The sequence below is a fragment of the Eptatretus burgeri genome, chromosome 2 (genome assembly GCF_056783735.1).
Source record: "Eptatretus burgeri isolate ZD-2024b chromosome 2, Ebu_testis_v1, whole genome shotgun sequence".
Taxonomy (NCBI): domain Eukaryota; kingdom Metazoa; phylum Chordata; class Myxini; order Myxiniformes; family Myxinidae; genus Eptatretus; species Eptatretus burgeri.
In genome coordinates, this window is record NC_140962.1 from 23,591,489 (window position 1) to 23,607,086 (window position 15,598).

The 15,598-nt window shown below is 43.9% G+C and overlaps 1 protein-coding gene across 5 annotated transcripts in view; it reads right to left on the minus strand.

The window, feature by feature from the left end:
• The window catches only part of LOC147031599 (uncharacterized), a 595,949-nt gene that overhangs the window by 339,477 nt on the left and 240,874 nt on the right, over positions 1 to 15,598 (minus strand). For 4 of the 5 annotated variants that reach the window (XM_085865857.1, XM_085865848.1, XM_085865859.1 and 1 more), the window contains one exon: positions 6,678 to 6,833. In XM_085865857.1, coding sequence (XP_085721983.1) covers positions 6,678 to 6,833 — 156 coding nt within the window. Of the gene's footprint in view, positions 1 to 6,677; positions 6,834 to 7,359; positions 7,507 to 13,462; positions 13,595 to 13,749; positions 13,888 to 15,598 lie in introns of all 5 variants that reach the window. The other variant, XM_085865860.1, reaches the window with a different exon arrangement.

The window sequence follows — 15,598 nt, forward strand, 5'->3', positions numbered from 1 at the left end:
CAAGGAGGGGTACTGCTGTATTCACAACCACGACAAGGAGGGGTACTGCTGTATTCACAACCACGACAAGGAGGGGTACTGTGGTATTCACAACCACGACAAGGAGGGGTACTGCTGTATTCATAACCACGACAAGGAGGGGTACTGCGGTATTCACAACCGCGACAAGAAGATGTACTGCGGTATTTACAACCTTGCCATGGACTTTCCTTATGCTGAGAGTTTAACAAGCATTCGTTTGTGAATGGGTATTCCCATGAGATTCAATTACAAGTTCATCCCGTTTGTTGCATCATCAATGAGGCGTAGCTGTGGCATCGGCGCAGTACCCCTGTATATTACGGCATGGATTTGGAATGTGGAGAGGGTATCGGCAACGACTCACCAACTCTTCAATGAAAAACACCGAGGGATCTTTAACATCCACCGACTAACGTCAACAGACAGGTCCCTGATGTAACACCCCTTGGAAAGATTGTACACTAATGGCTGCAATTGCCAGCAGATAAAATATTCTGCTGTGGTGTGGAGAACGTCGTGCTGTGGAGAACATCGTGCTGTGGAGAACATCGTGCTGTGGAGAACATCGTGCTGTGGAGAACATCGTGATGTGGAGACCATCGTGATGTGGAGACCATCGTGCTGTGGAGAACATCGTGCTGTGGAGAACATCGTGATGTGGAGACCATCGTGATGTGGAGACCATCGTGATGTGGAGACCATCGTGCTGTGGAGAACATCGTGCTGTGGAGAACATCGTGCTGTGGAGAACATCGTGATGTGGAGACCATCGTGATGTGGAGACCATCGTGCTGTGGAGAACATCGTGCTGTGGAGAACATCGTGATGTGGAGACCATCGTGATGTGGAGACCATCGTGCTGTGGAGAACATCGTGCTGTGGAGAACATCGTGCTGTGGAGAACATCGTGCTGTAGAGAACATCGTGCTGTGGAGAACATCGTGATGTGGAGAACATCGTGATGTGGAGAACATCGCGCTGTGGAGAACATCGCGCTGTGGAGAACATCGCGCTGTGGAGAACATCGCGCTGTGGAGAACATCGCGCTGTGGAGAACATCGCGCTGTGGAGAACATCGCGCTGTGGAGAACATCGCGCTGTGGAGAACATCGCGCTGCGGAGAACATCGCGCTGTGGAGAACATCGCGCTGTGGAGAACATCGCGCTGTGGAGAACATCGTGATGTGGAGACCGTCGTGCTGTGGAGAACGTCGTGCTGTGGAGAACATCGCGCTGTGGAGAACATCGCGCTGTGGAGAACATCGTGCTGTGGAGAACATAGTGCTGTGGAGAACATCGTGCTGTGGAGAACATCGTGATGTGGAGAACATCGTGATGTGGAGAACATCGTGCTGTGGAGAACATCGCGCTGTGGAGAACAACGTGCTGTGGAGAACATCGCGCTGTGGAGAACATCGTGCTGTAGAGAACATCGTGCTGTGGAGAACATCGTGCTGTGGAGAACATCGTGATGTGGAGAACATCGTGCTGTGGATAACATCGCGCTGTGGAGAACATCGTGATGTGGAGACCATCGTGATGTGGAGAACATCGTGCTGTGGAGAACATCGCGCTGTGGAGAACATCGCGCTGTGGAGAACATCGCGCTGTGGAGAACATCGTGATGTGGAGACCATCGTGCTGTGGAGAACATCGCGCTGTGGAGAACATCGTGATGTGGAGACCGTCGTGCTGTGGAGAACATCGTGCTGTGGAGAACATCGCGCTGTGGAGAACATCGCGCTGTGGAGAACATCGCGCTGTGGAGAACATCGCGCTGTGGAGAACATCGTGATGTGGAGACCATCGCGCTGTGGAGAACGTCGTGCTGTGGAGACCATCGCGCTGTGGAGAACGTCGTGCTGTGGAGAACATCGCGCTGTGGAGAACATCGCGCTGTGGAGAACATCGCGCTGTGGAGAACATCGCACTGTGGAGAACATCGCGCTGTGGAGAACATCGCGCTGTGGAGAACATCGCGCTGTGGAGAACATCGCGCTGTGGAGAACATCGCACTGTGGAGAACATCGTGATGTGGAGACCATCGTGATGTGGAGAACATCGTGCTGTGGAGAACATCGCGCTGTGGAGAACATCGCGCTGTGGAGAACATCGTGATGTGGAGACCATCGTGATGTGGAGAACATCGTGCTGTGGAGAACATCGCGCTGTGGAGAACATCGCGCTGTGGAGAACATCGCGCTGTGGAGAACATCGTGATGTGGAGACCATCGTGCTGTGGAGAACATCGCGCTGTGGAGAACATCGTGATGTGGAGAACATCGCGCTGTGGAGAACATCGCGCTGTGGAGAACATCGCGCTGTGGAGAACATCGCGCTGTGGAGAACATCGCGCTGTGGAGAACATCGCGCTGTGGAGAACATCGTGATGTGGAGACCATCGCGCTGTGGAGAACGTCGTGCTGTGGAGACCATCGCGCTGTGGAGAACGTCGTGCTGTGGAGAACATCGCGCTGTGGAGAACATCGCGCTGTGGAGAACATCGCGCTGTGGAGAACATCGCGCTGTGGAGAACATCGCGCTGTGGAGAACATCGCGCTGTGGAGAACATCGCGCTGTGGAGAACATCGCGCTGTGGAGAACATCGCGCTGTGGAGAACATCGCGCTGTGGAGAACATCGCGCTGTGGAGAACATCGCGCTGTGGAGAACATCGCACTGTGGAGAACATCGCGCTGTGGAGAACATCGCGCTGTGGAGAACATCGCGCTGTGGAGAACATCGCGCTGTGGAGAACATCGCGCTGTGGAGAATATTGCACTGCAGAGAACATCGTACTGCGGAGATTGCCATGCTGCAGAGAATGTCACGCTGTGGTGAATATCGTGACCGCACGCACGCACGCACACCTCTGATAAGTTAATTGACCCTCCTATACTTTTAGACTGTTTTGTGGTCTCATATTACCGAAGGTGTTCGGAGGTTATGTTTTCGCCCCCATTTTGTTCCTTGTAAAATTGAAGATTTTTCAACTATATTGGTTAGTCAATTTTGCTATTCTGTCTGTCTGTCTGTCTGTCTGTCTGTCTGTCTGTCTACAGGTCACAATTTTAAACCGATCTTCATGAAACCTCACCACATGATAGAGTTTGTCATAAGGAAGCATCCTGTTGTTTTTGAGGTCAAAGAGTCAAAAGGTCAACATCGGCCAAAGGTCAACAACTTAGGTGGTATTTCTAAAATCCTCATTTCGATTGACTTGAAATTTGAAGAGGATTTATATTTCTAGTCAATGAATTCAACTAGCCAATTATTTTGGTGGTCCACATCAGCCAAATTTCTGAAATTGTCAATTTTCATCCGATTCAAATAGAAATTTGAAGAGGAGTTGCATATTTGGTCATGTAATTCAACCACCACGTATTTTTGGGGTCAAATTTGTTTTCTGGATTTTGCAAGTATCGTGCTCTGCATGACATCTTCTTGTTTGTTACTTGCAAAATCGAAGATTTTTCAAGTATATTGGTGAGTCGATTTTGTTATTCTGTGTCTGTCTGCCTGTCTGTCTGTCTGTCTGTCTGTCGCCCATAAGTCACAAATTTAAACCGATCTTCACAAAACTTCACACATGATAGAGTTTGTCATAAGGAAGAAGTCTTATTTCTGTGGTCAAAAGCTCAACATAGGCCAAAGGTCAACAACTTATTTGAGATTTCCAAAATCCTCAAATTTCATCCGATTGACTTGAAATTTGAAGAAGATTTATATTTCATGTTAATAAATTCAACCAGCTAATTATTTTTGAGGTCAACATTGAAAAAAGGTAAACCTGGGCCAAAGGTCAACAACTAAGGGGTATTTCTAAAATCCTCGATTTTCATCCGATTGACTTGAAATTTGAAGAGGATATATATTTCAGGTCACTGAATCGAACGGGCCAAATATTTTTGAGATCAGCATGGACATTTTGGTCAACATAGGCCAAGTTCCTAAAATTGTCAATTTTCATCGGATTCACTTGAATGTTGAAGAGGAGTTGCATATTTAGTCATTTAATTCAACCACCAATTATTTTTGAGGTCAAATTTGTTTCATGGATTTTGCAAGTATCGTGCTCTGCATGACATCCTCTTGTTGTTTGTTTGTTTGTCTGTGAGCAAGATATCTTAAAAAGATACACACAGATTCGGACACAATTTTGTTTGACAGGTTGCGTGTGTGACAAGGGTGAATTGAATCGATTTTGGTGACGACACAGATCTGAGAACTGTTTAAGTGATTCTTCACAATTGAGTGATAGGGCCAAACACCATACAGCATGCAGCACAATATGTCAAAACTTGGTGGATCAGTTGGGTAGTTGATAAGAACATGCTATTTAATTTTGGTTCAGGTCCAGACCCAGATCTGGCCTATCAGGAAGATACACAACGTAAACTATTCAGTGCTTCACTGAGTGCCATGATGGTATTATTGTTTCTCACTTCTACGCCACGTTCAAATTGAACTCCCCCTTTCTGTTATTGTTTACCTCCACCACTAAAGGTGGAAAGAGGTTATGTTTTCACCCCTGTCTGTCTGTTTGTCTGTTTTTGCGTCTGTTCCTTTGATTGTGCACAGGACATCTCAAAAAGTTGTGGATGAATTCTCATGAAATTTTGTGGACAGGTTGGGTGGGTGACAAGGACGAATTGCTTGGATTTTGGTGAAGATCTGGATCAGGATCCAGCTAATAGAATTTTAAAAGTGATTTTTCACCATTGAGAGAAAGGGCCAAACACGATAAATAGCACTATATCCCAAAAAGCTGTGGACAGATTCAGACAAAACTTGGTGGATATGAGTGCGTGACAAGAAAGAATCGATTTAATTTTGGTGACGATCCAAAGCCAGATCCGGATCATTCCATAATTTTAAAGTGATTCTTCACCACTGAGAGATAGGGCGAAACTGATATATATACATGTATGTATGTATGTATGTATGTATGTATGTATGTATGTATGTATGTATGTATGTATGTATGTATGTATATATATATATATATATATATATATATATATATATATATATATATATATATATCACGATAACTCAAAAAGTTGTGGACTGATTCGGACTAAACTTGGTGGACACATTGGGTATGCGTCCAGAACAAATTGCTTTAATTTTAGAAAATATTCGAATTCAGATCCGAATGCGATTTTTTTTAATTTTTAAAGTGCTTCTTCACCATTGAGAGATCTGGTCAAAAATGATAGATTGCGTGATATTTCAAAAATGTAATGGGCCCGATATGTTCTCATGAATCAGGCATTGCGTGACGGAAGTAATGCGCTCTACTGAGTGCCCTTCTAGTTAAAGATGCCACAATCCTTTCCAAATCAGTCAGTCTTTCTCATTTTATTCTTTCTTCAACATTTTACGTTTCAACTTCATCTTTTTATTCTCCAATGCAACCAGCACTTAGCTTAGCCCAACAAGCACGATGACTATTGTACATGCTATGCTTTAAATTCCATATTACCATGCAATAAAACTAAACAAAAGTAGTGACAAAATGAATAATCCAGAAAAAAAAAATCACGAATCGTCTCCTTCATAATTCCAGCAATACTGTTCGGAGCACTACTGAAAAATACCTGGACTTTATTTCCTTTTATTTCATTATTAACTGGGAACTACTGAGCAAAGAATTGCTCTTAAAACCTGATTTTCTCTTTTCTTCGCATTCTACTGATTGATAGAATGATTTATTCACCATTTTCTCAAACCATTTTTGAAGAGATATTGAAGCTCAAAGAAAATTTGAAGAAACGGTCAACCCTAAAATATATATATATATATATATATATATATATATATATATATATATATATATATATATACGTGTATATATACATTATATACGTGTATATATACATTATATACGTGTATATATACATTATATACGTGTATATATACATTATATACGTGTATATATACATTATATATATATATATATATATATATATATATATATATATATATATTAACCATATTTTCCAAAATCTATTTTGCTCGGGATATTTTGCTTATCCTATTGTAGTTCGTTTATACAGCAGATTAAAAGACTCACATCTGGTGGAACATAAACAGAACCTTCATGATCTGAAAACATTGCTAAATAAAAGAACCAAATAAATAATATTCATTATATTTACATGTAAATATGTTTTTATATATATATATGTATATATATGTATATATGTATATATGTATATATATATATATATATATATATATATATATATATATATATATATATATATATATATATATATAAATAAAAGGTGATAAGAATGTATCAATGCGCAAAGCTGCAAAATTCTGGCAAGTTGTTTCGATAAAGCATATCAGTGGATCATTGTACTTCTTCAATTTGAAAGGGAATTTCATTAGAATTTGTATTTAAAGACAGGGTAACTTCAGGATAAGTTAAAATAGATGAAGATAATTTCTTAGACCCACCTGAGTTTCATATCCGTCATGGGTGAGGGTGAGAGATTTCAAACAAAGAAAAAAAACAAAAACACAAGATCTCCAGTTCAGCTCAAGTTGTGGCCAAAAGTAATATTACAATGGCTTCACAAAGCGTGAATACAGAAGCAGATACATGCATGTAAATACTTTTTGTATTTTGAAAAGTAAACTGACCATGAGCAATGACGGCTGACGACTGTCGTTCACACGTCATTTCACCCTGGTTGTTTCCAATGCAGAGGCAGTTTAAGAGGTGGCCATGAGAGTCCACACGAGACCATCGGTCACCGATCTTGAATGAACGCTGAATTAGCTTGTCATTGCAACGATCTAAATGAGGAAATCATGTAGAGGTTCAAAATTTATATTCAGCTCCCATGATGACTGGATAAAACTCCATACGACACAGACTCAATTATGGATATAATTAGTGTAATCCATAAAATTACCAAATTATAATATGGTATAATGCATTCACACATTATTGCTTTACTTATGAGCTTCTTATTACATGTCTCTGAAGAACTACAGCGCTGTTTTAAAGTTTGAGACACTGTTTTAATCCACCACTCCAACCTCCCCAATCATCGATCATCTTCAAAGAGCCAAAGATGCATGTAAACATGATTAATAACTAAGGAAATACTTGAGATAGCTCACAAATATGTATCTCATTAGGGAAGTATGATTCAAAATAAACAGCAAGTGACCATTTAGATTGTCTATTTTTGAGGATTCTTCAACCTTTTCCATGAACAATGCTGAACTACCGTAGATGAGTGATGAGGTCCTGCACTTTGAATTTGTGAGAACCAACTTATTTTTTAGCGAACAAGATGTAAAATGAACGACTTACTTCGTGAAGTGCATGAAATTCGGCCTTGACCTTCTCCCAAGCACGTACAATCAACAATCATCCAACGTTGGTGAGGCTTCTCCCATTTATCACCAACATTATGAGTTGTACGTGAGGTACTGTCGTAGCAGCGTTCTTGTGAACCCGCTGTCAGGTACGTAACACACAGGGAGAAGAACATAATGCAGGTTCATATTTTATGGATCTCCAAAAGAGGACAATGATATGGGTATGATGGCATCTAGTGCTTAGGACATTGAAATAGTATTGAATGTCTCGATCCCATTCAACACTCAACCCAAGTGTAAACCTGGATTTGAGCAGATTATGAGCTCTCTCACAGTTTAATTTACAGTCAATTCGAGTTGATTGAAAAAAAAAAACTCCAATTTCCATGAAACACATGTTTGTGATGGATGTGGGAGGTTATTTTTCCCCAAGCAAGCCTTGCCAAAACTGAAAGGAGGGATGCCATTGTTTTGCTTCCAATAATCTTAAGAACTCATTACCTCTGCCACTGAAGGTGGATGGAGGTTATGTTTTCACCCGTCAGTTTGTTGGTTTGTTTGTTTGTCCGTGAGCAGGATATCTCATAAAGTTATTGATGGATTCGGACGAGATTGGTGGACAGGTTAGGTGGGTGACAGGGACGAATTGTTTCCATTTTGGTGAAGATCCGGATCCGGATACTAGAATTTTTCCAAGCGATTTTTCACCATTGAGAGGTTGGGCCAAAATGATATATAGTACGATATTTCAAAAAGTTGTGGACGGATTTTGACAACTTGGTGGAAGTATATGACAAGAACAAGCCAATTAGATGTTGGTTCAGTTCAGGATGCAGATCTGACCTATCAATGGGATACAAAATGTAAAGTGTTCCGCTTGTCGGAGGTATGTGCTCTCCTGAGAGCCCTCCAGTTGAAGATGAGTATTTTTTGTATACCTGAATAAGGCTCATGAAATAGCTTGAAAAAGGCATGCTTGAGAATGGAGTTATTTGGAGTAGAAGAGATGAGCATGGATTGGTAGGGGGTGGGGGAGGGGTAATGGTAAACAGCTGTCTTGAAGTCCTAAAAGGAAGAATGGGATTGAAAGGACTGGGGAAGTTACTGTAGTTCCACAGAGAGAAAAGAGGAACAAATGAGTGGAGGTGAACAGTGAGCCTGGATTTGAAGAGTTTGACAAGAACAATGTTTCTGGCAGACCGATTGTGCCTTGTAGAAAACTGGGTCAGATTGCGGGAGAATGTGTCGCAGTGGTGCTGAGGTGTCGTCCATGAGACGGCAGTGTCCTTGGGTTAACCTGAGGTGTTCCCTTCGGGTGGGTGCCTGGAATGTCCTATCCCCAAGAGAGGATGATCACCTGCCTCTTTCTTATCATCTGAGCTCAAGCGTTTGGATATCGGTATTGCAGCTCTCTCTCTGAGGTTCGGAGACCGGATTGCTGTGAGATCATGGTGGGTGGTTACACCTACTATTGTTCTGGTCGCTCTGATGGTTGCCATACCCAAGTAGTTGCTGTAACAGTGTCCAATAAGCTGACAACAATGATAATGGAGGTAACACCGGTCAATGAATGTATTATGAGATGAAGACTTTGTCACTCCTTGGGTGTCGTTTCGCTGATCTCTGGAAATGCTCCGACTGAGGCGAGTGATCTCACCGTGAAGGACGCTTTCTCTGCCACACTCTAGTCTGTGGTTGATCAGTGCCCCAGACGAGATACACTTCAAGTCTTGGGAGATTTCAATGCATCTACTGGAACTGATAGGGATGGTTATGAGACATGTGTTGGTCCTCATGGGTCTGGAACTGTGAACCAGAAAAGCACTAAGTTCCTTGACTTTGCCAGAAGTCATGGACTTAGGGTGGCTGGTTCATGGTTTCAGCGCCCACAAGCTCATCGCTGGACTTGGTATTCTAACGATGGCGGTGTGGCAAAGGAGATTGACCATGTCCTCATTGATGGCCGCTGGAGCATGATCCAGAACTGCAGGGTCTAACTGAGTGCTCAGTTCCTCAAGACTGACCACCAGCTTGTTGTAGCAACTCTTACGTTGCAGCTTCAATCCAGGAGGATGGTACCATCTCAGCCAAGGCTAGATGTTGGCAAGCTCAAGGATGAGAGGGTAGCTGAGGTGATTGCGAACAGGTTGAGTGGAAATTTGAGGGGAATGTGTGCTTTGAGGGATCCTGAAGAGTTGTGGAGTGCCTTCAAGAACACCAGACTTGATGTTGCCGGTAGATGTCTTGGAACTCACTGGAGGGTGAAGAAGAATTTTGTCTCTCAAGGGACACTGGATACCATTGCCCAGAGTCACAGGGCCAGGCTGAATGGCAGAGCTGAGCTGTTCAGGGAGCTGAGGTGTAAAACTGTACATGCGCGAAGGGTGGACAAGGAGGCCTATGTGTGAGGAATCTGTGAAGGGGGTAGAGCATCACCTGTGGTCAAGTGATTCTCATCCTGCTCATAGGGGAATTTGCACATTGCATTCATCTAAGCCCATCCCTCGGTGTACTGCAGTTTGAGCAGAGGGTGGTGCGCTCTTGACAGAGGAGTCTAAAGTGAAGTCCCGCTGGGCCGGATATTTGAGTGGTTGTACCAGGCTGATCCAACAGCTGTCGAGTTGGATGTCATGGGTGTTGCAATCTTTATTGCTGACCCTCCAATCAACTGTGGTCCACCTTCATTTGTGGAAATGCAGGCTTTGATGAACCGATTGAAATGGGGTAAAGCTCCTGGCATCTGTGGCATCCATGCTGAACTTCTCAAGGCAGGTGGAAATGGTGCACTCTTGTCATTGCATGCAGTTCTGTGCTCCTTCTGGAACACAGGCATCATCCCAACTGACTGGAAGAGGGGCCTTGTTGTCCATCCCTGGAAAGGGAAGGGTGATCGTCAAGACTGCAACAAAGACCGAGGGGTGACGCTGCTTTCAGTGCCGCGCAACGCCTTTGCTCGGATATTTCTTGATGGGGTTCATCACCATCTGCTTGAGCACCAGCATCCAGAGCAGTCAGGCTTTACACCAAACAGCTCAACGATTGATCGTAACCTTTCTCTTTGGGTCCTCACCGAATGCAGATGAGAGTTTCGGCAGGTGCTGCTTGCAGCTTATGGTGATCTCTGTAAAGCGTTTGATTCAGTGAATCCGGATGCCCTCAGGAGGATTCTTTGTCTTCGTGGGGTGCCACCAAAACTGATCAATCTGATGTCTGAACTCTACTCTGGTACTGAGTGCTGTGAGATGTGGTGGTACCATCTCTGACTTATTTGCAGTTGTTAATGGAGTTCATCAGAAGTGTGTACTGGCCCCACACTTTTCAGCACTTGTATGGACTGGATTTTGGGGAAGATGTCAGAAACATTAAGCTGTGGTGCATCGTTTGGGAATGTCAAGATCTCTGACCTTGATTTCACAGATGATGCAGTCATCTTTGCGGAGACTCTAGATATCCTTTTGTAGGCCCTCAAGGTGCTGAATGAGGAGTTGGAGCCACTGGGATTACGGATTTCCTTGGTCAAAACTAAGATCCAGGCTTCCAATGACATCTTGGATGCTGCTATCGTGTCAGTACCTGGAGTGAGGAGGTTGAGGTCACGGAGAGATTCATTTACCTTGGCAGTGATATTCATGTCTCTGCTGGCTGTGAGCCGGAGGTCAACAGACATCTGGGTCGAGCCTGGGGAGTCATGGATTCACTGAATCATCAGGTGGCGTTGCCGGTACCTGTGTGGGAGGACGAAAATCTGAGTCTTAATGTCCTTGGTGCTTCCAGTCTTGCTCTGTGGATGTGAGACTTGGACTCTGATCAGGGATCTGAGACTTAATTCCTTTGGTACCAGGTCTCTTCGGAGAATCCTTCGCTATCGCTGGTCAGACATTTTTGTCCAATGAGCTGTTGCTGAGAGAGACTCAAACGAAATTTGTTACCTTCATTGTCCATGAGCATCAGCTGCGGCTCTATGGACATGTGGCCCCTTTTCCTGATGCTGATCCTGCTCACCAGATTCTCTCAGCGAGGGAGCCTCATGAGTGGAGGTAGCTGACAGGCCGACCACGTCCCTCGTGGTTGCAGCAGGTTGATCGGCATCTCAAGTATATGGGGATGGGCCAGGCATCTGCCTGGGGGATGGCCAGAGGGTGGCCCCTGGAGTACTGGCAGAAAGTGGACGCAGAGACGCACTGCTCTGGCACATGCTCCCATACCTGAGATGACCTAACCTGAAAACTGGGAGGAACGGAACCAAGAGAGGGCAGGGGATGCAAGACCAAAAAGGAGGTGATAGAATACCAAGAGGCCACCAACATGCCTGTGATGTGAAAATAACAGGCCCAGACCCTCATCTTCATCGTGGGAGGGCCCATTGATTTTGAGGGGCTTCTTTCCAAGGCATAAAAAAGGAAAAGTGTGAGGCAGGGGTGCCAGCTAAAAGGGGAGAGCAGTACTCCATCAAAATCTGAATGGAGGCCTTGCACATTGTCAAAAGTTCAGACTGGCCAAGGAAAAGATATTGTACAATGAAGGATGCCCAGTTTGAGGCTGGCTTTGGAGGTCATCTTGGCAATATGGTCTGCCCTAGAAAAACCATGGCTGATGGTGAGGCCAAAAGGTTTGAGTGACTTAACTTATTCCAGTTGTTTGTTTGAGAAGTAGATGGGAGTGTTTGCTAGATCCTGGATTTAGGTAGTTTTACCAGAAGAGGGTTTATGGTGGACCATGTGAGCCTTGCAGAAACCGGGGTGGGGGGGGGGAAGCACAGAAATAGCAGAGGGTGCAAGACCAGAAAAGCGGCGGTAGAAGACAGAGACCACCAACCTGTCTGCGATGGTGAAGAGATAAACCCATAGGGTTGGCTTCATTGTGGGAGGTTCCATTGATCTTGAAGGCCTTGGTTTCCACAGTGTCAAGCTGAGCAAGATGTGAGGCAGGGGAACCAGCCCAGAGGAGAAAGAGCAGTATTCTATGAAGCTGAAGATGAAGGCCTTGTAAGTGGACAGTTCACATATCATGGGTGTAGGAACTGCAGCTGAAAATTTTGCAGAACAACGGTCATAGAAGTAACGGTACAAAAGGGACAGAGACAAACTGTTCTATCTCAGTGCTGAAGGTTTACAGAAAGTGAACTGTGACCCACAAGTGAAATTTTTTTTTTTTCGTCAGTGTTGTGACAAACTTCCACCAATCCTGCTTCAGCCCATTTTGGTAAAGGCTCCATAAAGACTCAATGAACCCATGAGGCCAGCAAGAATTGACTGGCAATGTGTGTTGCCTAAATTAACAAGGAAACAAAATTCAAGGACAACTAGAAAGCATCTGAAAATGCAAAGCCTGTGAGCTTTGTATTTGGACTCCTTCCTCCGTGTGCTAAACGGAATGTTACCTTTGACCTTTTGACCAAATTCTTAATTTGGCTTCTCTATATTCTCAAAACAAAGCTTTGTTGAAATTTGATGTCAAAAGATCAAATGGTAAAAAAGTTACAGCAAGGACAGACGCGCGCGCGCACGCACGCACCTGATTGCAAAACCTCATCTCCCACGATTTACACCCAGGGTTGAGTGGTGTGGAATAGAGGTGTTTGAGGTTTCTCGTTCAAATGAAATTGGGCTGAAGGATAATCACTATTTAAACCTCCTGGAACCAAAGATAGTCTCATGATAATTATCGTCACGCTGACTTTGTCAGTGAAAACCCAGCTAACTCGGTAATGACCTTCATGGAGAAGGTAATCTTTCCGCCCCGTCTCTCTACAGGTGGTACCAGTCCAAGCATTGTGGTTCACTGCAAATGCTTTCAGGGAAAATTTTGAAAAGCACTAAAATGACAACTATAGCAGTATGTGAACATCCCTTTAACTAAAAAAAAAATAATAATAAGATTATTTTTCTCAGTCCTAATGTAAGCATGCTTTGAAAATCAGTGTTTGAGACACACTATGAGGTTCTGGGGTGTGAGTGAGGCCTGTAAATATGGTAAAAGTAGTTTAGGGAGAAAAATCACATTCACCTCACCATTACATTTCTAACATGGAGGGTTGTCCATGAAAAATACGATACAAACTGTACAAAGACAAAGGGGTTCCAATAGTTACGTACATAGTGGAGCGCAGTTCCATTCCCCTCTGTTGTATCCCAAGCAAACACATTCAAGCATGTAACGACCCATCTCATGAGGCTTGCGCCACTTATCGCCAATCTTATACGATTGTCCATCATCATGGCAGCGATCTGTTAGGTCGGGTGAAAAACATTATTCACATTGTTGGAAAAGCAGATCATCACCTATTCCAGTTTCAATTCAAATCGAATCAAAGGCTTAGGAGAAAATTATAAATTTATTTATGGGCATTGCCTGAAATCAAATCGATGTTCGAAAAACTTACTGGCGACGGTGCAGCTGATGCGCCCACGTCCTTCACCCAGACAGGTACAGTCCCAGATCATATCATCCTTGGGCCTTTCCCATGTGTCACCAACAGCATGCCGCTCGCCAGTGTATTGATCGAAACATGATTCTGCAGCTGGAGGCAGAGAGATTGCTCTTAATGAGCTGCCCCACACCCATGGATATTACAGGCTTCAGAAGAACACACAATGTGAGGATTATTGATATGATTTGATTACCAAATGCTTTACAGGGCATTCGTGCTGCTCAAACAGCTTCTTGGCAAGTGTTATACTGGGTGGTTTGCCATTGCTTTCCCAGAGTTATTTGTTTATGCTGTCCATTTAAATGCTGAGCGTCAAGCAAGGAAGCAGTGCATACTTTTTAGCTCACCTGGAACGTAGTTCCGGGGAGCTTATGGGATGGCATGTCAGTCAGTCCGTCCGTCCATCAGTCCGTCCATCCACAAATACTTGCAACTTCTTCTCTGAAACTATACATATATGATTTCAATGAACCTTTACCACAACGTTCATCATCCTGCATGTACCAAAGTTTGTTCATGGCATTAAAAAATTGGGCCTGAAGGAGGTCTACGGGGGTTGTCCTCTGAAATAGGTATTTGCTTTCTTCTCAGAAACCACATGGCAATTCTGATGAAACTTGACTTCACCTTTCATCACCCAATGGTGTATCAAACTTTGCTTATGACATTAGAAAAATCGGGCTCTAAGAGGGTGTAAAGGGGGTTGCCCCCCAAAATATGCATTTCCTTTCTTCTCCAAAACCTCACACATAATTCCGATGAAACTTCACCACAACCTTCATCACCCTTGATGTAGCAAAGTTTGTTCATGACATTAGAAAAATTGTGCTCTATGAGGGCCTATGGGGGAGGTACCCCACAAAAGAGGTATTTGTTTTGTTCTCAGAAACTACACATACAATTCCGATGAAACTTGACCACCAATCTCATCAATCGAGATGTACCAAAGATTGTTCACACCCTTAAAAAAAAAATTTAAATTGTGGTGTCAGGAGGGGGATCTACCGTGGGGAGGGGGGGCATTGCCCCCTAGAATATCCATTTGCTTCATTCTCAGAAACTACACACACGTAATGTTTGTTCACGACATTAAAAAAAATTGGAGTCTAAGGGGTTCTATGGGGGGGGAGGGTGCGGGGGGGGTTGCCCCCGCAAAATATGTATTTGCTTTCTTTTCTGAGACCACACACAATTTCGATTAAACTTGACCACAACCTTCATCACCAGTGATGTACCAAAGTTTGTTTGCGGCATTAAAAACAAAAATGCGGAGGTATTTACTTTCTTCTCCGTGACATATTTTGTGGGTCATCCATGCCTACTAGTGGAATAACCACCAACCTTCCAGACTCAGAGTGGATGTTCTTACCACCATGTCAGTAACAATAGCTTAATTAGTGCCAAAGGTCAATGGCCTATGATTATTCCAAATTGGAATGCAGATCCAAAGCGCAAATCAAAATTCAGATCTCCTCTCTCTCTCTGTCGAGTGCAGCCTATGGCTGCTGGTTGCATCATTGGTTGGGACGCGGCTATGCCGCTGATGCAGTGTCCCCCTTACCAGTACACTGGTACTCATTTTGCCAACCTCGGAAGGATGAACAGGCTGAGTCAACCTCCTGGTGTATTAATTCAGCGGCCAACGGGGCTTGAACTCAGGACCCACTCAGGACCCTAGGATCCCAAGCCGCCACCCTAACCACTAAGCCAACACCAGGCTTATCAAAATTCAGATGATAAGTCATGTGAGATGCTCTCTATCTGCAAGGTTAATGGTTTAACCATTATTTGCCCATTGTGG